Genomic DNA, 24,335 nt, shown 5'->3' with positions numbered 1-24,335 from the left:
TTCCAATTTAATTTCCGTCTAGTTGTAATGCTTTCGGAGCTAAACTTGTTTTTTACCTATCCGGACAACTTTAGTTTTATCGAAATTTATGTTTAACCCTGAGTATTGTGAAAATAGTGCCAATACATCTAAAATTTCATTAAGTGATTCTGCAGAGCCATCCAGAAGTATAAACGTGTCATCTGCAAATTATGACAGTTTGTATTCTAAGTCATTAATTTTGATTCCTTTAATTTTGGGATTATACCAGTTTAATAGACAATATTTCAGCACAAAGTATGAAAATGTAACAACTGAGTGGATCTCACTCTCTGCAAACACATTTTATATGGAAGAAATCTGATTAAAACATATATTCCGTCTTTATACAATTAGACCATGATTGCGTCCGATTTACCAATACCCATGACAGAGTCGAATCCTTCTCAAAATCAATAAGCAACAGCAGACTCAGAAATCATTTTCAACATTTTGCACATAGAGATCCCCATAACCATATCTCATCTGAAAGTTCATTCTAAGCTGAATCGATTTAAGCAATAAAATAGATATGTCATGTTCAAACCAAACAAGAACTTGACTCAAACCAAAATCGACCGTTTTTGCACCTTAAATTTTCAGGATTTTTCGAGTGGAATGTAACCTTTTTCAGTGCAAATTTGTACTTAAGTCTCTAACGTTATTATATGTCATGGATTTAGTAGTGAACACCTATTCTTTCCCTTCCAATATCTCCAAGAGATAAAGCCAGAACACCAGTCTTAAGTGTAAAACATGGCTTCGAGTAAAATATGATGTTTTTTTAACTAGTACATGAAACGAGTATTTAGTATAACGTAACCTTAAGTATATAGTTAATTGTGACCTACAGTGGTCGTCATTTGTAATCTCCCTTAGTTGTACATTTGCTATGGATTAAATTGTTGTAGTTGCCAAACTTGCCAAGTTTGTGACATAGGTACTTTACATTTTATGACGATCATTACATTTATAATATTTGATTTGAAGATTGAATTGCTACATGGTGAGTTGTAAGCACATATTGAGTAATAATTGACAGTTTTGATCAGGGACCGTCACCTGTTATCATCGGTCTGTTGTTACTGGTTGAGTCGTGGGTTCTGTTTGATTCGTGGGTATAGAAATCGCCTGAAATCTCGCGATAGAATGTTCGCACATGATGCAGTTCGTTACGGAAAAATGTTTTGACACGGTCACCATTTTTTCCAATCAAAAATGCGTCAAAAACAAGTAAATAGTGTAATTCATCATAACTTGATAGGTCGGTATGAAATATTTCCCCATTTATGTATTGTTCATATAGTGTTTCAGGCTTGGCGAAATTGGAAAAAATCTGCCGGTCATCTGGACAGGCATTTCAGAAAATGTGCCTGTCCGGAGAAAATTTTGTCGGACCGAAAAAAAACAACAACACAACTATGTACATTAACATAAATAATGATGAACATCCAACGAAATATGTAACAGGGCATCTAATTGGTCAAACTATATTTAACTGACCAACCATACCCATTTAGACATTATAACAACGTAAACTAAAGAAAGGAGGAAGTATCGAAAATAAAATTGCGGTTAACGGACATTAACTTGTACAATTTTAAATGATAACTTGTTTGAGACCTATGACGAGTGCATGTTATAAAGTAATCACTAGAACATTATTTATATTTTATAAACAACCTTTTTAAAGCCATGCTTCATACAGAAATTCATATTTTAATGTCCTTATCAACTCGTAAAATATGTCAAAGCTACCAAGATCTTTTTTGTTAGAACGCAGTTGCCGATTTTGCGACTGAGTTTGAAGTAGGTGTTGTGTAACCAGTTGGATTTGCTAATTGTACGCAACAAACTTATTGCAAACATCAAAACAATGAGCGATTTCATTTTCATGATGAAGTAAGGGATTTGCTCTTCGAATTTTTAACATTGAAAATAAAAATTATTTGTTTGCATTCATTTCACATTTTGCCGGTCGCCAGGACCGATATTCTTGTTAAACCTACCGGACCAAATGAATATCTGCCGGTCAGGACCGGCGGACCGGCAATTTCGCCATGCCTGGTGTTTCAAAGTAACACAAAATCGTTTATTTAGAAGTATTTACCATGCTACATCGTCTGTTGACATTTTTTCACAAGAAATTAACCTGTCCTGCAAGGTCAGTTTAAAGGCTATTTATAGTATGCAAATCTTGAAATTCTGGCAGCCAATCAGAATCCACGAATTAGCCGGAAGCTTATTTTCATGATGGTAGTTTGACTCTATTTACACAGGCGATTATTTTGATGATAAAAGACGATAAACATTTGGAAAAAAGCAACAAATCTTAAAGAAAAAAGGTTAATTATTATTTTCATAATGATTCATGGTCATATATTTATAAAATATTTGTAATGTAACAACTTTATGAAAATTACCCACGACTCAACCAGACTATAGCATACCTTTCGATCGGTCAAAATATGCGATTTAAATACAGTTTATGTTATTACCTCCAATAATAAACATTTATCTATAGATGACGTATATCATCGAGTCATCTGTTTCGGTCAATGTAACAAATAATCAAAAATATTTTAGATTTAATACAATAAAGTCGGCAAAATAAAAAATACGCACAGCAAGACTTATTTACAGTCCATCAATTCATTTATCAAGATCATTTAAGTGCTTCCCCTTTTTTTCCATAACACCAAGATTCTGCTATGAAAACATACAAGGAAAGTTGTGTACTGCGTCACCTGTTTCGGTCGATTGACTCCAGACCTAAATATATCGGCGACGGTTGTCCAAACAGTTACATTAAAATAGTAGTTACTGTAGAAGGCCTCGGCATACTCGGAACTATCAAAAACAAAGTATCTGTATGTTGATGATATTTTTGTAAAAAAGAGCAAAAAAAAGTAATAGCAAAAATTATCAAAATGTCGATGGAAATCAATTCAGATTTAAATCTGTACTGGTTATGTCCTTATTTTTTTATAAACACTTCGATTAGACGTCGATGTTGACATTTGCTATGTCATTCGTCACTTGGATAGAGCGTACGCGTAATAAATCTACCATCGACCGAAATAGGTGACCGACCAAAACAGGTGAATGGACGATAAAACAGATCAGTATTAAAAGTGTTTCACTTTAAAATGTGGGTTTATTGATTAGGAGGAAATCAAAGAAGTTTAAAGTTACACACCTCTAAATCACTAGATAGTAGTGCCCATTTCTAAAGAGTTCATTTTCTCTTCTGGTTGAAAAACCATTTAGTTATAGAACTGATGATGTTCAAGGTTATTTCCTGTATTCTATGTGAGTATGCAACATTTTATTGCATTTCATTGGGGACTACATTAAAAAATGAACATAATCCTAGGCAGAGCTCCAGATAAGAGATTAAGAATTATTTTTAAGTCCGTTACGGTTTTATTTTAAAATCTGTTCGTACCATTAAGAATTACAGAATCAAGTTACGAATATTATTTTTACATCGGTTCGTATCGATTTTTATTGAGTTCTTTTCGTGTATTAAAGTTTCGGTACTTATATAGAATGGTTATCGGGTTTGTATTACGAAGCGCATTTTTTCCAATAAAAGCGGCGTGTACAGTCTTTATGTAAAAAAAATTATGGCTGCACCCAGAGGACGTCCTAAAAACTGCAAAGCGTGAAAAAAACAACACGCTTTTAAGATATTGTACTCAAAGTGAGCCGAAGTTGAATGTTTAGAAAGACATTATAGAAAAGATCTTATACGATGACACCAATTATAATTTATTTTTAGGTCATTTTGAAAAATTAAGAATTATTTTCCAAAACTTAGTAGTAACGTTAAGAATAAAATTTCAAAGTTAAGCATTCTTTTTGAAAATCTGGTAGTAACGCTAAGAATTTCACAAAACCTTATCTGGAGCTCTGATCCTAGGTGAGTGTTTATTCAAAGATCTACAAATAAACATTTAATCACAGATCTTTGGTTTATTGAAGTACTGTGCTTTTGTTGTTACCTCACTGCAGAAACTCTGTGTAACCAGGGGGCCAGTAATTAGGCAAATTTTAATATATAAACGTTGAGTGTATCTATCTTTTTGATTGGACGAGGACAGATCCATCTTAAACATTGTACAACACATGCACAATTTGATACATAACAAAGGCAAGAACAATGTTTTAAAAACAAAGTGATAGCCATTTATTGATCTTGCATTTCATATAAAATGACACCAGATTCTTAAACAACCTCCAAATTAAATAACTAATAATTAAGACGTAAAAATATGTTTATCCGGTTTATTCATGACAACAAAATGCTGTACCCATAAAAGGCCTCCCACATGTTGCATTGGCAATAGTAAATTGAAATTGCCAGACAAGTATGATTAAGCATGCTATTGCACACTTAACAACAAGTGTACACTGTATTTTTATTAAAAATACATATTAGAGACTGTTGGAAATTTACAGAAATCATTGGAACATGTGTTTGAAATCAATAATAATTTAAAAGGAAGTTTTTACTTAACGCTTTACCACTTAGGTACGTATTTTCATGCATTTGTAGTCCCTCAGAAAGTTAAATTTTATTAAAGGTCTTTCTTTCTAGATTTAAGTTTTAAAGGTTTCAGTTCCAACCGTTAGATACTGATTAGCAGCAAACAGCATAAAACCTGAACAGACTATGAGTTCCTTGCAGGCTGTTCTGGTTTTATGCTGGTTGCAAAAGCGGTTTTTACTTTGCTACTAAGTGGGAAAGCTTTAAATTATACACATTAAATAAGAAGGTTCTTTGGTACTTGGTCCTGTACCTACCTATTGTGTAGGTGAAATATTAGATTTCATTTTGCAAAATTGCAGCACAAAGAATTTGTGAAATAAAACAAGATGCTTGGCCATATTGGCAAAATCTCACAGGCTTGCAGTCACAGTGAATTCATGGGCATCTTCATCAGAGGACTTCCAATACTGAGACCCTTCAAAATCCACTATCATGATCCCAGGAAACAAAATGAAGACAATGATCTCAATGTGGGAGTGTTTATGATTCTTCCACAAGAAAGCCTTGATGACACCCAAGTTATAGATCTGACAATAAACGTAGAAGCCTGCACAAATTTAGATCACAAGGAATTGCCTTCGATTCCTATAAGGTAAAATGTCTATTACTTGACGCAAAAATGTTATTGCTTTGAATTTTTTTTGGAATTACAAGTGCAAAGATTTTGTTAAGATTCTTTTGTTCTTATGCATAAAGTTGGATGGCATATAGCAGTCAGTCAGTCCGTCCTTCCTGTATTCAATTTTCCACAGATTTTTTATGCAACGCTCTCCGATATAGAGCTGTTTTTTTAAATGTGAGTCTACCTACATGATCTACAGATGTAGTGTGAGTTTCGATTCATCAATTGATTTTTGGTGAAGTAATCGGCCTTGGACTTATAAATGTTCTCTATAATAATCGTTTTCCGGAATAAATGTCCTCTATAATAATCGTTTTCCGGAGGTTTTTTAGGCAACGCTTTTAGATATTTAGCTGAATTTTGGTATGTGAGTCTACCTACATAACCTATAGATGTAGTGTAAGTTTCGTTCAGGTCGATTGATTTTTGGCAAAGTAATGGGCCTTGGGCTTGGTAATTTTCTCTATAATAACCGTTTTTATGCTCCGCCAAATTTTGTTGGGGGGGAGCATATAGTCGCCGCTTCGTCTGTCCGTCATTGTGTACGTCTGTCAGTGCACAATTTTTGTCCGGGCTATTTCTCAGCAACTAATGACTGGAATTCAATGAATCTTTATGGGAAGCTTCACTACCAAGATGAGTTGTGCATATTATCAGCCGGTTCTGGTCGGATGATTTTTCACAGAGTTATGGCCCTTTGAAATTGTCCATAAACTGTACATATAGTACAATTCTTGTCCCCCCAACTACTAGACGTTTCCTTTTATCTGAATATATAATGCAATATTGTGACAAAAAAAACTTTGGGGAGCATCACCCGTCTCTGACGGTTTCTTGTTTGGAGTTTTTTGTGCAACACTTTCAGATATCGAGCTGATTTTTGGTATATGAGTCCACCTACATGACTTACAGATTAAGTGTGAATTTCGTTCCGGTTCATTGATTTTTGGCGAAGTTATTGGCCTTGGACTTTGACATTTTCTCTAAAGTAACCGTTTTCCGGAGTTTTTTTTTTACGAGATTGTGATTTCAGAGATTGTGCAGTTTTTTGGTATGTCTACCAACATGACATTCAGGTGAAGTATGAGTTTCGCTCTGGTCAATTGATTTTTGGCGAATTTCTTGACCATGGACTGAACAATTTTCTCCAAATAGATTCTGAGCGGCTTCAAACTACAGTAGGGGGCATTATGTTTTACAAACACAGATTTTGTTTTCCTCTGATAGCTCCACATGTTGAACTGATACAATTATTTTAATGATCACAGACAGGTAAAACGGTTCAATTTAGTAAAAGAAACAGATAACTGCGTGGCACTGCGCTGGTTATTTACCAGGTTTTTAAGTTTAAAATCTGGGCGGATTTTGAACACTTCAGTTAACTGATTCTAGATTTCGCTTTTGTTTGCCAAATCATCATGAACTTGCTCACAACATTCATGTTATTTATAGCTCGGCAAACGGTTCAAGTCCAATAAAAAAACATGTCTGCAAGGGGCTGATGCAGTTTGCCTAATGTGGCTATAATGAAATCTTGGGGTCTTAGGTTAGCGCCTCGAAACATTTAACTCCCTAATTTCTTGAATATTTTCAATTTAAGCATGATGGTTCCGCAAAATATCAAGACGGAAAATCAGCAAGATACCGTGGAAGTGAAAAAAGAGCCCACTACTGATTATGAAAACAATGAAACTGACATCAATGTGTTACATAATTATTCAATAAAAGTACTAGTTGGTGTCAAAAGAGACATTGAACTAATAAAAAGTATTAATATGACAGAATCATCAACATCATCAGAGCCAACAGTTGAAATTGAAAATGTTGATAGCGACGACAATCTGAATCTTCTAAACAAACGGTTTAAAAGAGTTTCAGATGATGACATTGGTAATATTGGACAAATGGATCAAACTCAAGGCGTCAGCAAAAGCTCAAGACAGCAAACTGAAGCCGAATTGAGACTATTTAATACCTACCTTAAAAATGTTGGTGAGAAAATGGCGATGGAAATGGAAACTGTTGAGACATCAACATCATCAGAGCCAAAAGTTGAAATTGAAAACGTTGAACGCGCGGAAAATCCCAATATTCTAATCAAACGTGTTTTAAGAGTTTCAAAAGATGACAGATACCATAAAAGGCAAATGAATCGTGCTGACAGTGTAAGCCAACTTACAAAGCAGAAAACTGGAGCCGATTTGAAACGGTTTAATACCTACCTTGACAATGTTGGTGAGAAAATGGCCATGGAAATGATGCCACCTGACCAGTTAAATGAACACATATGTGGATTTATACTCTCTGTTACTAGAAAGGATGGTAATGAATATGAGCCCATATCGATCAGGAGCCTCGTGTCTTCCATTGATTGGCATCTACGAACAAAAGGCTACAAGTATTCGATACTTAACAGTGTTGAGTTCGAAAAAACTCGTTGGGCCCTGAAGACTAAGCAAAATCATTTACAATCTCATTATAAAGGCATAAGTTCTAAAGATGCTGAACCATTAGACGATGAAACGATTGCACAATTTTATGAATGCGGCACCTTGGGTGACCGCAGCCCGGAATCTCTTTTTCACTCACTGTGGCTCATTTGCGCTGTACAGTTTGGAATTAAACCAGGGCAAGCCATGTATGATATGAAATGGGGAGATGTTCAGCTTAAAGAAGATGAAACTGGGCAATATCTTGAATACGACAGTGAAATCACAAGAAAAAGAAGAATTAGAACACTTGACACAAGGTATACATTTTAAATATATTGTATTGCTTAGCTACATGGTACCGATTCCCGTTTGTTATAAGCTTTTATAATAATGTTCAACCTGATTTTTTAAAGTTTAAAATCGTAGATATTAGACAGGGGCGTCGGAAGCAAATTGACAATTTGGCGGCGGAAAGGTGGGTATGGGAGGGGGATACCTCTCCCGTTGGTGGGGTCCGGGCCTCCCCCGGAAAAAAAAATCAAATTTTAGCATCAAATGGCGCAATATGGTGCGTTTTTATGCCTGATACCTGACCGTATACATGTCTATTGCAGGCTAATCTTAATGACAAAATTGTGTGACAGACAGACGATGGAGAAGTGATACCTATATGTCGCAGTTTGTACTTTGTGGCAGGCTACACAACTATAGGGATCATGTAACGTCAATACTGATTTAACTGCTAAAAGTCAAATTAAGATGCATGCATTAAGTTTTATTTGATGTATTTTTATACATGTATGTACAGTAACAATATTATCATATCGCATGAAACATACAACTACAATAGGACAATCAAATGTGAACGCTATCGCTATCAAATATGGTAATTTGTCTATTTGTTAGCTCACCTGATTGCTCTGGTGAGCTTTTGTGACCGGTCTTTTATACGTCTTCCGTCCGTCCGTCCGTCCGTCGTCCACATTTGGTTTGTAAACACTCTACGAGGCCACATTTCATGTCGGATCTTCATGAAACTTGATCAGAAGATTTGTCCCAATGATATCTCGATCAAGTTCGAAACTGGGTCATGCTGGGTCAAAAACTAGGTCTCTAGGTCAAAAAAAAGAAAAACCTTGTTAACACTGTAGAAGTCACATTTCATGCCCAATCTTCATGTAACTTTGTCAAAATGTTTGCCTTAATGATATGTTGGTCGAGTTCAAAAGTGGTTCCGGTCCGTTGAAAAACATGGTCGCCAGTGGGCGGGGCAGTTTTCCTTATTTGGCTATAGAGAAACCTTGTAAACACTCTAGAAGTCACAATTTTTGCCCAATCATCATTAAAATTGGTAAAAACATTGGTTTTATTGATATCTCGGACGAGTTCGAAAATGGTCCAGATCGGTGAAAAAACATGGCCGCCAGTGGGCGGGGCATTTTTCTCTATATGTATGTAGTGAAAACATGTGAACACTTTAGAAGTCACTTTTTTGGCCCAATTTGCATGAAATTTGGTCAGAACATTAGTTTCCTTGATATGAGAGTTGAATTCGAAAATGGTTCCGGTCAGTTGAATAACATGGCTGCCGGGGGGGGGAGGGGCAGTTTTCACTATTTGGCTATATAGAAACCTTGTAAACACTCTAGAAGTCACAATTTTTGCCCAATCATCATGAAAGTTGGTCAAAACATTGGTTTTATTGATATCTCGGACGAGTTCGAAAATGGTCTAGATCTGTGAAAAAACATGGCCGCCAGTGGGCGGGCCATTTTTCTCTCTATGTATGTAGTGAAAACATGTGAACACTCTAGAAGTCACATTTTTGGCCCAATTTTCATGAAATTTGGTCAGAAAATTTGTTTCCTTGATATGAGAGTTGAGTTCGAAAATGGTTCCGGTCATTTGAATAACATGACTGCCGGGGGGGGGGGCAGTTTTCTTATATTTATATAGTAAAAAAAGCTTGTGAACACTCTTAAAATCACATGTTTTGCCCAATCATCATGAAACTTGGTACAAAGATTGATTTTATATATATCACATAATTAATGCCATAATTATTGCCCTTAGATTGTCCAAATTTTCATTATATTATACAAAAACCTTGTAAACACTCTAGAGGTCACAATTTTGTTTCAGATTTTATGAATCTTGGTCATAATATTTATTTTTGTAAGCAAAGTTTGATGTTTGGTAAGGGGGGTCAACTCAAAATATAGGTCACCAGGTTAAATCTTACAAAAACAAAAACACTCCATATGCCAGAGTTTTGGTTCAATAATGATGAAACTTGACCAGGATGTTTGTCTGGACAATATCTAGGTCAAGTTTGACGTTTGGTAAAGATTGAATGAACCGACTCCTCTCAGGTGAGCGAACTAGGGCCATCTTGGCCCTTTTGTTTTTTAATTTTCACACTGACCGGCAACCAGACAGGTACCACAAGGTCATTTTAACATTGAATACTGAACACTGGCCGGCAACCATATAGGTACCACAAGGTCATAACACTTAAAATTTTCCAAATGTTGACATCCATGTTTCCTTATACTGGAAAAAATCATTTGCGACTTGGCGTAAAGAGATTATCGTTATAAAAGAGATCGATCAATTAACAACATAATTGACACGTACATTACCGCGGGCGGGTGATAACAATCAACAATACACGTGTCATAACCGCGGAAGTGTGATAACCCTGCTTCATGGTTAAGATATTTTCAAATATACGGGTATTGAAATAATAAAAAAATGAAAAGGGTCTTTGCCGATATTTCATGTTTGCCGAAAATATTCCGCCGCCCCTGCCGCCCCAGCTCCGACGCCTCTAATCGTGGTATTGCGGACGTGGCGGCTTTAAACAGGGGTTTCCTGTTGTTAACTTTAAATAATCAAAGTTTTTATTGGAACCTTGTCTGCGATTTTATTTGTTTATAAAACGTTTTCGTGTTATAACTCGAGTTTGAACGCAGATAATTCACTAGAATTATGTTTTCTATTTGCTTACATGCATACCTAACTTGCTTGGGATAGGCTTTGGTTTCAATACCAAGGCCTTTAGGGAACGGTGTGTTGCAAGTTGTGTTGCTTGCAATGCGTGTTTTCATTGCTCAGAATCCATCTTTAAAGACGATGCTGTAATTATGGGCATATTGCAGCTTATACAGAAAGTGAGAATATACAAATGATATGTTTTTAAATGTTGAAACATTATTTGGCACTGAATCGCTTAGCTAAATTCAAATGTTGACACTAGGGCAATGGTTAGTTTTGGCTCCAGGGGTATAATTTGAACTCATTAAGAATAGCAAAACTATACCATGTTATACACTAAATATTAAAACCCTTATCATTGCTGTTTCGGAGAGGAAGATTTATTAAGTTACTTTCTATGTGTATATAGGCTAGTAAATCATTTGACCCGATAGTTTCATAAAAATCGTGTATTTTTTAATTGTTTGATCAATGATGAAGTTACGCTACGACATTCCCATATTTGAGAATTTCTTTATAGTTTGACATTTACTTGCAAGCTTGGTCATTGCACTTGACTCGTCACCTCTACAGTTTTATAGCAATACTTGTTGATAATGTTTTGAGCTTAATTTCAAATTTGCACGATGAAAATGCAGTCGGTACATGCTTAAACAGAGGTACGCTGCATTATTTACCGAAAGGCACCCACATTTGGTGTGGGCTCTGTGTTGAGGAGAGACGCCTTGTCCTGTATCAGGTTTTTTTTTCCTTATTTGGGACCCGCCAAAAATCGGCCCTTTCCCCTCGGAATTTTTTTCCCCTCAGCTGGTAAATTTTCCCCTCCCCAAATTTTTTTTTTTTACCTGTTAATATATAAGTTAACCTGATCGACTGAGAAAATAGAAAAAATATTGCACAATTAAATTATCTGTTGTCATGAATTTGTTTTAAAAACAGTAAAATATGTTAACTTGATTATTTTAGACTTTCCTCATTTTCCCCAATATCCGACTTTTCGCTCATTTTTTCCCCCGAAATTCGACGTTTCGCGCGATTTCTTTCCCCTAAAAAAAGTCCAGGCCCTTTCCAAAAAATCAGATAAAAACCCTTGTATAATTACCCCAAACTAGTCACATTTTCCAGGCGCGGGGATTTAACCCATGCTTTATAGCTGTACATTAAACGGGCATTATTATGCCCTGATATGAATAATTTAAAGTACCCTTATGATCGATACATTATTTCTGGATTTGAGTTTAATAGATAAAAAAATTAACAATCTCACTTTCAAATACTAATAACCGTTGAAAACCGAAGTAGATTTTGAATATCTTAAACGTTCAAAATATGTGAATTTTGAAAAACTACTTGTGTCAAAAAGAATGATTCTCTTAAAGGAAATATGACGTCTCAAGATTGATACTATGCTATACTTGATAGTTTTGAAATTGATAAGCGAGGTTATACCGTGTTTGTACCTTTTAATCTACAAGTATATGTATTCATTGTGTTAAATAAATACGGTAAAACTGATCTTTTCTAAAAGTATAATGTAGGGAAACCATGACAAAAGCGACAAAGGACGATCGTTGACTATAAAACGTAATGAATAAATAGACTGTTCATTTTCTTCGCAAAATATGAGATCGTAGGAAGAATGATTTAGAAAATGTCGAGTATATTATCTCAAAATTAATATGTATAAAACTACTTTAATTTATATCAATTTCAGATTATCAGACACGAGGCCGCGAGCGTACGCTACCTCAGATCCACAAAGGGATCCTGTACATCTGTATACGACATATAAGAACCAGCGACCCGAAGGAACGCTTAACCCAGAGAGCTCATTTTTTCTAACCATATCCCATCATGATCCTTTTTTGCATAAAAAATGGTACATCAAACAACGCATGGGGTTAAACAGGATGTATGGGGTCATGAGTAAGATGAAAAATGCAGCAAATTTAGCGCAAGATAGGAGGATTGGTTCAGCCAGGTAATAAAGTAAAATAATATACTTGTTTAATATATAGTAATGATATATGCTAGAACATACACATTATTATTTTTTTTCCTTATAAGAGCACGTTGGTATTGGGGACCTCCCCGTGCGTTTCCGTGTTCGTTGTCAGTTTCTGCATTCGTCCAGAATTGGGAACGTTAAGCTATAGAGTCTTCACTTTTTATCCAGAACCCATTATTTAGAGTGTTATTCCTTTTTCTTGGGAAAGATCATATATTCCCCATATGCAACATACATATCTCGATAATTCTACATTTAATATGTACTACACATACACTATGGGCGTGACCATCAGATCTTTACAAAAGCGAAACATTATCCATTTACTTTTTTTAAAGAAAAACAAACAACACACACGGACATTATTCTGGATTAAAAAAACACAATATTGCGCAGTTTGTTTATGATAATAAGTAACTTATTACCAAGTATATACATGTTCTTGCTCTTTGTTATGCCCCCCTTCGAAGAAGAGGGGGTATATTGCTTTGCTCATGTCGGTCGGTCGGTCGGTAGGTCGGTAGGTCGGTCGGTCGGTCCGTCCGTCCACCAGGTGGTTGTCAGACGATAACTCAAGAACGCTTGGGCCTAGGATCATGAAACTTCATAGGTACATTGATCATGACTTGCAGATGACCCGTATTTATTTTGAGGTCACTAGGTCAAAGGTCAAGGTCACGGTGACCCGAAATAGTAAAATGGTTTCCGGATGATAACTCAAGAACGCATACGCCTAGGATCATGAAACTTCATGGGTAGATTGATCATGACTCGCAGATGACCCCTATTGATTTTGAGGTCACTAGGTCAAAGGTCAAGGTCACGGTGACCCGAAATAGTAAAATGGTTTCCTGATGATAACTCAAGAGCGCATACGCCTAGGATCATGAAACTTCATGGGTAGATTGATCATGACTCGCAGATGACCCCTATTGATTTTGAGATCACTAGGTCAAAGGTCAAGGTCACGGTGACCCAAAATAGTAAAATGATTTTCGGATGCTAACTCAAGAACGCATATGCCTAGGATCATGAAACTTCATAGGCAGATTGATCATGGCTCGCAGATGACCCCTATTGATTTTGAGGTCACAAGGTCAAAGGTCAAGGTCACGGTGACCCGAAATAGTAAAATGATTTTCGGATGATAACTCAAGAACGCTTTTGCCTAGGATCATGACACTTCATAGGTGCATTTATCGTGACTTGCAGATGACCCCTAGGTCAAAGGTCAAGGTCACAGTGACAAAAGTCGTATTCACACAATGGCTGCCAGTACAACGGACAGCCCATATGGGGGGCATGCATGTTTTACAAACAGCCCTTGTTTGAAAAAAAAATGCAAAAATAATTATCATCAAACACAGCGGCCATTTTATTCTGTCAAACTTCATCAGTTGTTCACGGTTTGTCATTAACCATAAGATTTAAAGAAAGCGAAGTTTAAAAAATCTTGCAAAAATTGACTATGACTCCTGAGACTGAAGTTCAACTTTGCACCAGAACCACGATAGATATAATGAGTTATTGTCCTATGCTTCATACAATCCCTTATTGTCATTTCGATGTCAAGTTCTTTGATCTCCATCTTCTTCAGCTCTCAAATAAGAACTCTCGGCCATCGTGGCCATTTAAAAATCGTTTCTTTGGAACAAAGTTAAGACAATACCCTCACAAAAGCCATATATTTTTTAATTTAAACAGTCTTTTGTTCGCCTTTTTAAGCATTTAGTCTATTTTTGGAAGCAAACCACGTGTCAGATTGGTCGATATCTTTCGTATAAATTGACTTATCTGAGAGAAAATTATTGTTTAGTTTGCATGGAAATGTATCTTGAGGTTTTATATAGAGCCAGTCGGATAAGGCAAGGTACTATTTTGTTAAAAAATATGAAAAAAGCTTCAAAATATTTTTAAAATTTCAATTGAGGAATTGCTCTGTGCATATAGCTTACTTGCATACCTATCTTTGGATTGCATTTGGAGCCGTTCGGATCAAGGTCAAGGTGACAGTTGCAAACAATTGAAACTAATTTCTGGTCAATAACTTGAGTTTGGATGGAGTTATTGTACTTGTGTGTGTGTGTGTGTGTGTATGTAGCATACACATAGAAATTGGTTTAAAACGCATTTTGGGCAAGTCAGTTCAAAGTCGAGTACATGTTAATTAAACTCTTTTCCATCTCAATAACTTGAGTAATGATGGGGGTATTGTGCTTAAAGTTTGTGCGTTAGTAGTTTACATGCAGACCTAACTTGGATATTAATTTTGCGCTAGTTGGGTCAAGGTTACAGTTTTTAACAAAAGGTAAAACGGTTTCCAGTCAGAAAGGTGACATTACGGTAGGGCTTAAAACAAATGAAATTTGCGATGGGGATAAATTCTCGCAACATAGGTAGCGTAAAAAGTGCGAAAATAATCATTCGCTAAAACGCTCATTTGTTTTCCATAATGGAAGTATAGTCAAATTATTGTTATAAAAATTTCAAATTGGGTGATTTCTCTTTTTCAGTGCCAGAAAACGTGCTATTCAATTGTGGAAAGATGGTAGTGCTCCATCGCACATACACCGGAAAATGCCTTGCACCGTTGAAAAGGAATGAACATGATATGCATGTGTTTTATATAGCGTTATTCGCTTTCTCGTTCATTTACATTTAGATAAACTGATCAATGTTGCAATTAATAACAAGAACATTTATTTACCCGGTTGAAACATATTTTTTCTGCAAATCTAAATATAATCACACGATGATTTTGTTATTTTGTGTTGTGAATCGTAATGGTGTTTATATGGTCCTCGTTATGCGAAAATGGGTCTTATTCAATATGCGGTCAGCGTTGCGCAGACTAACCTGCGCATCCGCTCATTCTGGTCAGGAGCTTCCCTGTACGCTAATGAGGCCAAGAAACCGTGTGTGACTTATATCGGCCTGCGTATCTCCTGACCAGACTGCGCTATTGCGTTAAAAGGGACTGGAGCTTCGTTCGGCGCATATGGCATAAGACCCATTTTCGCATGACGTGGGTGTATAAAGTTGTTTTAGTCAGGTAATTAGATAATTTGTTTGGGAAATTTCTTTCTGATACAAATTCATATTCATTGAGTTTATTATAAATTTTGTAAAATTAGATTTGATTCCCAAATTGAAAAAAAAAGATGTATTTTACAATAAGAGTACGAAAGTTTTCTCTTACAAATGGACTTAGTTATATACGATTTTTATAATAAAAGTACATTTTTTTGACTTTTCAAACTTGCATATGTTGAAAATAAAGGGTTGATCGAAATTAAGCTTAACCACCTACATGCTTGAACTCGAAATGTGCACCAGGTATATCAGGGTGCCGGGTCACGTTACTTTATGGGGTTCACAAATGGATGTAAACAAACCAGTAAGTTTTTTTTCTCCAAATAATCTAAAACAAATGATTCTGAAGAATTTTAACTAGTGTATAAAAGACAGTTTTTATGCGGTTTATGGCAATGTGAAAAACAACACTCATTAGATTTACCCTTTTTAATAAGCCTGTGATCTTGGCCAATAATTCGATGTGTGCAGCATTCAGGGTCATAGGCTGGACTCTGTTACATGTAACATGTGTGTTAAGTTCAGTTAATAAAATAGTTATACATTGGTTAACTTGTTTTCCTGTATTTAGAATGCAACTGTCAACAACTGTGTACAAATACAAGTTTTCTTATCTTTGTAGTCGTAGTATGAAGTATGATTTTCAACATACAGAAGGGGACCAGAGGGAAAGGGCCCCCCGTAACATGTGCAGCCTTGGGCCCCAAAACAGCTTAATCCGGCCCTGAGTTCTACACGCCACACCCATGTTTTTGGTCACTAGGTCAAAAGTCAAGGTCACTGTGACCTTTAAAAAAATATTCTGACAAGCTTTCATTTATTCAAAACTGCAGCCGTAGCCGAGCGTGGCACCCGTTATGCGGTGCTCTTGTTGCAAATATATTTCAATAACTTGAGATATTTTCTTAAGTTCTTAACGGTGTGTTTTCATTCTGTCGAGCCCGTGTGTAATCCCAGGTGAACCCCGTTGATCATTCACCCTGAAATAAGCGATATGAAAAAAAAAACTAAGTGAGACTCCAGTTACTCAAGAAGGAAAGGCGTCCTATCAAAGTAATGTATTTTACAATTGTGATTTATTACAACTTGCCCAACAATATGACAGCTCAAAATACACAAATATATGCAACTTGGATCGCCGCAACAAAATAGTCCGTGCAAATAACTTATCGATTAATTTCTTTTTATTCGTGATGCACAACGTATGCGTGTGTCTTCAAACACTAGAACAGAAAGAGCACAGTTACAAGTGTTCTAACAGACGTGTATTTGTATCCCTTCTGTAGGAATGCATTTAGTTTTGTTAAAATAAGTATTGTAGTAGTTATCTCTCTTGCATCGCACGTGTGACATTAATTGGAATGCTGTTCCTGAATGGTTTAAACCTGTAATGAACGTATCGTATTATCGCCTGAAATTGTACATGTCCGTCACAGTGGCGTCACTCCAAACGTTTTTCGAGTATGTGCCCAAAATTACGGCATTTGTTCAAAACCAAAACGTGATAGCATCCCCATACGCCATACATTTAGTCAAGAGACTTTTACCACGCGGGGACTCTGGTTCGAATACAGTTGTGTGCAGAGAGTTTTATTCACCTTTTTAGCTCCACTGGCAAAAGGCCAGCGGTCCGTCGTGTGTGCGTCCGTGCGTGCGTGCGTTAACTTTTTCTTTAAACATCTTCTCCTAAACTACTGGTCCAATTCTGATGAAATTTCTCAGGAATGTTCCTGTGGTGAACCTCTTTCAAATTTGTTGAAATCATGCCCCTGGGGTCAAATTTGACCCTGCCTCGGGGGGTCAAAAAATTGAAAATTTGCTTATATAAGGTCTATTTTGTGCAAACTTTATAAATCTACTTGTCCATAACTATTGGGCCTAGGGCTACCAAATTTGGTATGAAGTGACATCTTACAGTCCTCTACCAAGTTTGTTCAAATTATGTCCCTGGGGTCAAATTTCACCCTGCCCCGGGGGGTCAAAAAATTGAAAATTTGCTTATATAAGGCCTATTTTGTGCAAACTTAAAAAATCTTCTTGTCCATAACCATTGGGCCTAGGGCTACCAAATTTGCTATGTAGTGACATCTTATAGTCCTCTACCAAGTTTGTTCAAACTATGCCCCTGGGATCAAATTTGACCCTGCCCCGGGGGGTCAAAACATTGAAAATTTGCTTATATAAGGCCTATTTGTGCAAACTTTAAAAATCTTTCTGTCCATGACCGTATTGCGTAGGGCTACCAAATTTGGTATGTAGTGACATCTTATTGTCCTCTACCAAGTTTGTTTAAATCATGCCCCTGGGGTCAAATTTGACCCTGCCCCGGGGGGTTAAAAAATTGAAAATTTGCTTATATAAGGCCTATTTTGTGCAAACTTTAAAAATCTTCTTGTCCATAACCATTGGGCCTAGGGCTACCAAATTTGCCATGTAGTGACATCTTATAGTCCTCTACCAAGTTTGTTCAAGTAATGCCCCTGGGGTCAAATTTGACTCTGCCCCGGGGGGTTAAAAAATTGAAAATTTGCTTATATAAGGCCTATTTTGTGCAAACTTTAAAAATCTTCTTGTCCATAACCATTGGGCCTAGGGCTACCAAATTTGGTATGTAGTGACATCTAATAGTCCTCTACCAAGTTTGTTCAAATTATGCCCCTGGGGTCAAATTTGTCCCTGCCCTGGGGGGTCAAAACATTGAAAATTATTTGCTTATATAAGGCTTATTTTGTGCAAACTTTAAAAATCTTCTTGTCTATAACCGCATGGCATAGGGCTACCAAATTTGGTATGTAATTACATCTTATAGTCCTCTAACAAGTTTGTTCAAATTAAGCCCCTGGGATCAAATTTGACCGTTCCCCAGGGGTCACAAAATTTAACAAAATTGAACATATGCTTATATTGGGCCCATTTTGTGCAAACTATTAAAATCTGCTTGTCCATAACCATTGGACCTATTTCTACCAAATTCGGTAGGTAGTGACATCTAATAGTTCTCTACTTAGTTTGTTCAAATTATGCCCCTGGGAACAAATTTGACCTTGCCCCAGGGGTCAAAAAATGAACATATGCTTAAATAAGGCCTATTTTGTGCAAACTTTAAAAATCTTCTTGTTCTTAATTATAGAGCCTAGGGCTACTAAATTTGGTATGTAGTGATGTCTAATAGTCCTCTACCAAATTTGTTCAAATTATTCCCCTGGGCTCAAATGTGACCCGGCCCCGGGGGTCACAAAACTGAACATATGACGTTTACCAGTGGAGATTACTGCGGCCGTGTGGGTTGATGAGCAATTTCTCCTTTTATCACAATTATTTCTACCCTACCTGATCATTTCCTTCATATTCCATTTTAATTTAATTGACGTCTGCAACCTCTTTCAAATTGGAAAAGTCCAAAATGTGTCGTTTGGTAAAGGGTTAAGGCATTTTGATTCCTATGGGTCTTGTGAATCTGTTTTAAATCAAATGCGTAGATTTGATCTTAAGCATCTAAAAATATGTGAAATAGAAAGAACGACAATATCTTTTGGAGAGATAAATGTACCTACGTTATTAGCAAAGGACCTGTGAAACAATTCCTGAGCTTTTTAGTCTGTTTAGTTAACACGGTAGTAACTTTTTCCATATATAAAAATGCTCACCCTTCCAACTTTAAGCGCCCAGTGGGACGAGGGATAGAAAGAGAAAGTCACATGCTTGAGTACATTTCAACCCATGCGCATTGCACGTTTTTTTCGCAAAGAAAAAACAGTGGAGCGATACAGGGCCATTATGGCCCTCTTGTTGTTATTATTATTTCAGAATATTACGCAAGATAGGAGGATTGGTTCAGCCAGGTAATAAAGTAAAATAATATACTTGTTTAATATATAGTAATGATATATGCTAGAACATACACATTATTATTTTTTTTCCTTATAAGAGCACGTTGGTATTGGGGACCTCCCCGTGCGTTTCCGTGTTCGTTGTCAGTTTCTGCATTCGTCCAGAATTGGGAACGTTAAGCTATAGAGTCTTCACTTTTAATCCAGAACCCATTATTTAGAGTGTTATTCCTTTTTCTTGGGAAAGATCATATATTCCCCATATGCAACATACATATCTCGATAATTCTACATTTAATATGTACTACACATACACTATGGGCGTGACCATCAGATCTTTACAAAAGCGAAACATTATCCATTTACTTTTTTTAAAGAAAAACAAACAACACACACGGACATTATTCTGGATTAAAAAAACACAATATTGCGCAGTTTGTTTATGATAATAAGTAACTTATTACCAAGTATATACATGTTCTTGCTCTTTGTTATGCCCCCCTTCGAAGAAGAGGGGGTATATTGCTTTGCTCATGTCGGTCGGTCGGTCGGTAGGGTCGGTAGGTCGGTCGGTCGGTCCGTCCGTCCACCAGGTGGTTGTCAGACGATAACTCAAGAACGCTTGGGCCTAGGATCATGAAACTTCATAGGTACATTGATCATGACTTGCAGATGACCCGTATTTATTTTGAGGTCACTAGGTCAAAGGTCAAGGTCACGTTGACCCGAAATAGTAAAATGGTTTCCGGATGATAACTCAAGAACGCATACGCCTAGGATCATGAAACTTCATGGGTAGATTGATCATGACTCGCAGATGACCCCTATTGATTTTGAGGTCACTAGGTCAAAGGTCAAGGTCACGGTGACCCGAAATAGTAAAATGGTTTCCTGATGATAACTCAAGAACGCATACGCCTAGGATCATGAAACTTCATGGGTAGATTGATCATGACTCGCAGATGACCCCTATTGATTTTGAGATCACTAGGTCAAAGGTCAAGGTCACGGTGACCCAAAATAGTAAAATGATTTTCGGATGCTAACTCAAGAACGCATATGCCTAGGATCATGAAACTTCATAGGCAGATTGATCATGGCTCGCAGATGACCCCTATTGATTTTGAGGTCACAAGGTCAAAGGTCAAGGTCACGGTGACCCGAAATAGTAAAATGATTTTCGGATGATAACTCAAGAACGCTTTTGCCTAGGATCATGACACTTCATAGGTGCATTTATCGTGACTTGCAGATGACCCCTAGGTCAAAGGTCAAGGTCACAGTGACAAAAGTCGTATTCACACAATGGCTGCCAGTACAACGGACAGCCCATATGGGGGGCATGCATGTTTTACAAACAGCCCTTGTTTGAAAAAAAAATGCAAAAATAATTATCATCAAACACAGCGGCCATTTTATTCTGTCAAACTTCATCAGTTGTTCACGGTTTGTCATTAACCATAAGATTTAAAGAAAGCGAAGTTTAAAAAATCTTGCAAAAATTGACTATGACTCCTGAGACTGAAGTTCAACTTTGCACCAGAACCACGATAGATATAATGAGTTATTGTCCTATGCTTCATACAATCCCTTATTGTCATTTCGATGTCAAGTTCTTTGATCTCCATCTTCTTCAGCTCTCAAATAAGAACTCTCGGCCATCGTGGCCATTTAAAAATCGTTTCTTTGGAACAAAGTTAAGACAATACCCTCACAAAAGCCATATATTTTTTAATTTAAACAGTCTTTTGTTCGCCTTTTTAAGCATTTAGTCTATTTTTGGAAGCAAACCACGTGTCAGATTGGTCGATATCTTTCGTATAAATTGACTTATCTGAGAGAAAATTATTGTTTAGTTTGCATGGAAATGTATCTTGAGGTTTTATATAGAGCCAGTCGGATAAGGCAAGGTACTATTTTGTTAAAAAATATGAAAAAAGCTTCAAAATATTTTTAAAATTTCAATTGAGGAATTGCTCTGTGCATATAGCTTACTTGCATACCTATCTTTGGATTGCATTTGGAGCCGTTCGGATCAAGGTCAAGGTGACAGTTGCAAACAATTGAAACTAATTTCTGGTCAATAACTTGAGTTTGGATGGAGTTATTGTACTTGTGTGTGTGTGTGTGTGTGTATGTAGCATACACATAGAAATTGCTTTAAAACGCATTTTGGGCAAGTCAGTTCAAAGTCGAGTACATGTTAATTAAACTCTTTTCCATCTCAATAACTTGAGTAATGATGGGGGTATTGTGCTTAAAGTTTGTGCGTTAGTAGTTTACATGCAGACCTAACTTGGATATTAATTTTGCGCTAGTTGGGTCAAGGTTACAGTTTTTAACAAAAGGTAAAACGGTTTCATGTCAGAAAGGTGACATTACGGTAGGGCTTAAAACAAATGAAATTTGCGATGGGGATAAATTCTCGCAACATAGGTAGCGTAAAAAGTGCGAAAATAATCATTCGCTAAAACGCTCATTTGTTTTCCATAATGGAAGTATAGTCAAATTATTGTTATAAAAATTTCAAATTGGGTGATTTCTCTTTTTCAGTGCCAGAAAACGTGCTATTCAATTGTGGAAAGATGGTAGTGCTCCATCGCACATACACCGGAAAATGCCTTGCACCGTTGAAAAGGAATGAACATGATATGCATGTGTTTTATATAGCGTTATTCGCTTTCTCGTTCATTTACATTTAGATAAACTGATCAATGTTGCAATTAATAACAAGAACATTTATTTACCCGGTTGAAACATATTTTTTCTGCAAATCTAAATATAATCACACGATGATTTTGTTATTTTGTGTTGTGAATCGTAATGGTGTTTATATGGTCCTCGTTATGCGAAAATGGGTCTTATTCAATATGCGGTCAGCGTTGCGCAGACTAACCTGCGCATCCGCTCATTCTGGTCAGGAGCTTCCCTGTACGCTAATGAGGCCAAGAAACCGTGTGTGACTTATATCGGCCTGCGTATCTCCTGACCAGACTGCGCTATTGCGTTAAAAGGGACTGGAGCTTCGTTCGGCGCATATGGCATAAGACCCATTTTCGCATGACGCGGGTGTATAAAGTTGTTTTAGTCAGGTAATTAGATAATTTGTTTGGGAAATTTCTTTCTGATACAAATTCATATTCATTGAGTTTATTATAAATTTTGTAAAATTAGATTTGATTCCCAAATTGAAAAAAAAAAGATGTATTTTACAATAAGAGTACGAAAGTTTTCTCTTACAAATGGACTTAGTTATATACGATTTTTATAATAAAAGTACATTTTTTTGACTTTTCAAACTTGCATATGTTGAAAATAAAGGGTTGATCGAAATTAAGCTTAACCACCTACATGCTTGAACTCGAAATGTGCACCAGGTATATCAGGGTGCCGGGTCACGTTACTTTATGGGGTTCACAAATGGATGTAAACAAACCAGTAAGTTTTTTTTCTCCAAATAATCTAAAACAAATGATTCTGAAGAATTTTAACTAGTGTATAAAAGACAGTTTTTATGCGGTTTATGGCAATGTGAAAAACAACACTCATCAGATTTACCCTTTTTAATAAGCCTGTGATCTTGGCCAATAATTCGATGTGTGCAGCATTCATATTACACGGTTATGCTGCAAGCAATGTTTAGGCACCGATTTCAGACGTATTCAATGGTGTATTCTTAAATCTTTATATCGGCACTAACTGCAAAAAAAAATTGTCTTTTATGCACTGAAGATTTTAAGCTCTGCGTTTTCGGAGAAAACCTGAGGTATTGTCATAGCCAGCTCGTCGTCCGCCGACCGCGTCGTGCTAAAACCTTTATATTTATGCCCCCCTTCGAAGAAGAGGGGGTATATTGCTTTGCTCATGTCGGTCGGTCGGTATGTCCGTCCACCAGGTGGTTGTCAGACGATAACTCAAGAAGGCTTGGGCCTAGGATCATGAAACTTCATAGGTACATTGATCATGACTCGCAGATGACCCCTATTGATTTTGAGGTCACTAGGTCAAAGGTCAAGGTCACGGTGACCCGAAATAGTAAAATGGTTCTTGAATGATAACTCAAGAACGCATACGCCTAGGATCATGAAACTTCATGGGTAGATTGATCATGACTGGCAGATGACCCCTATTGATTTTGAGGTTACTAGGTCAAAGGTCAAGGTCACGGTGACCCAAAATAGTAAAATGGTTTCCGGATGATAAATCAAAAATGCATACGCCTAGGATCATGAAACTTCATGGGTAGATTGATCATGACTTGTTTGTTTAGATTTTGAACATTGGCTCTAAAAATCAAATTGCTTCCACCTACAACGTTGAAACTTTATATGTAGATGCACCTTGATGAGTTCTACCAGGGCAGGATTAAGCACTAGGCTAGCAAGGCTGCAGCCTTGGGCCCCCGAATTTTAAGGGGCCCCAAAGGCAAGCCATGGAGTTTCCCAATGTATGATCTTTCTCTATTACGCAATATCGGGATTGCAGTAGATATTGCCTGTGTGATTTTACCAGTTTCCCGATGTATATCCAATTGCAAGCCCTACAGTTCGCTTTGATTTACTATGTTATCGTTTTGTTTCTGAGTTGTATGTCCATTCAATACTTCAATACCATTAGTTTCTCTGTTTATTAATCGACTTGCCCGTATGGTCATTACAACATCTGGACACGTTTGACGACATTGAAGAGAAGGCCAAAGCGTTTGTTGCAATAAAAGGAATGTAAGGATGTTAATAAGCTTAAGAAACGGCGGGAACTATTTCGTGACAAGAGTGTGACA

The 24,335-nt window shown here is 36.7% G+C and overlaps 1 protein-coding gene across 7 annotated transcripts; it reads left to right on the top strand.

The window, feature by feature from the left end:
* The first annotated feature begins 881 nt into the window (after positions 1 to 881).
* LOC127873760 (uncharacterized) lies at positions 882 to 22,842 on the top strand. Of its 7 annotated transcripts, none has more exons than XM_052417721.1 (5): positions 882 to 958; positions 4,873 to 5,165; positions 6,796 to 7,944; positions 12,339 to 12,605; positions 15,146 to 16,272. In XM_052417721.1, exons 2-5 carry the CDS (start codon positions 4,900 to 4,902, stop codon positions 15,234 to 15,236), a joined length of 1,773 nt encoding a protein of 590 aa, XP_052273681.1. In that variant the 5' UTR covers positions 882 to 958; positions 4,873 to 4,899; the 3' UTR covers positions 15,237 to 16,272. The 7 variants fall into 7 exon arrangements, with proteins under 7 accessions (XP_052273681.1, XP_052273683.1, XP_052273682.1 ...); XM_052417723.1 differs by having other exon boundaries at positions 891 to 958; positions 4,930 to 5,165; XM_052417722.1 differs by having other exon boundaries at positions 899 to 1,024; positions 4,930 to 5,165.
* Positions 22,843 to 24,335: the final 1,493 nt, after the last annotated feature.

The sequence above is a fragment of the Dreissena polymorpha genome, chromosome 3, assembly GCF_020536995.1.
Source record: "Dreissena polymorpha isolate Duluth1 chromosome 3, UMN_Dpol_1.0, whole genome shotgun sequence".
Lineage (NCBI taxonomy): Eukaryota > Metazoa > Mollusca > Bivalvia > Myida > Dreissenidae > Dreissena > Dreissena polymorpha.
This window is presented reverse-complemented; position numbering and strand designations above follow the sequence as displayed.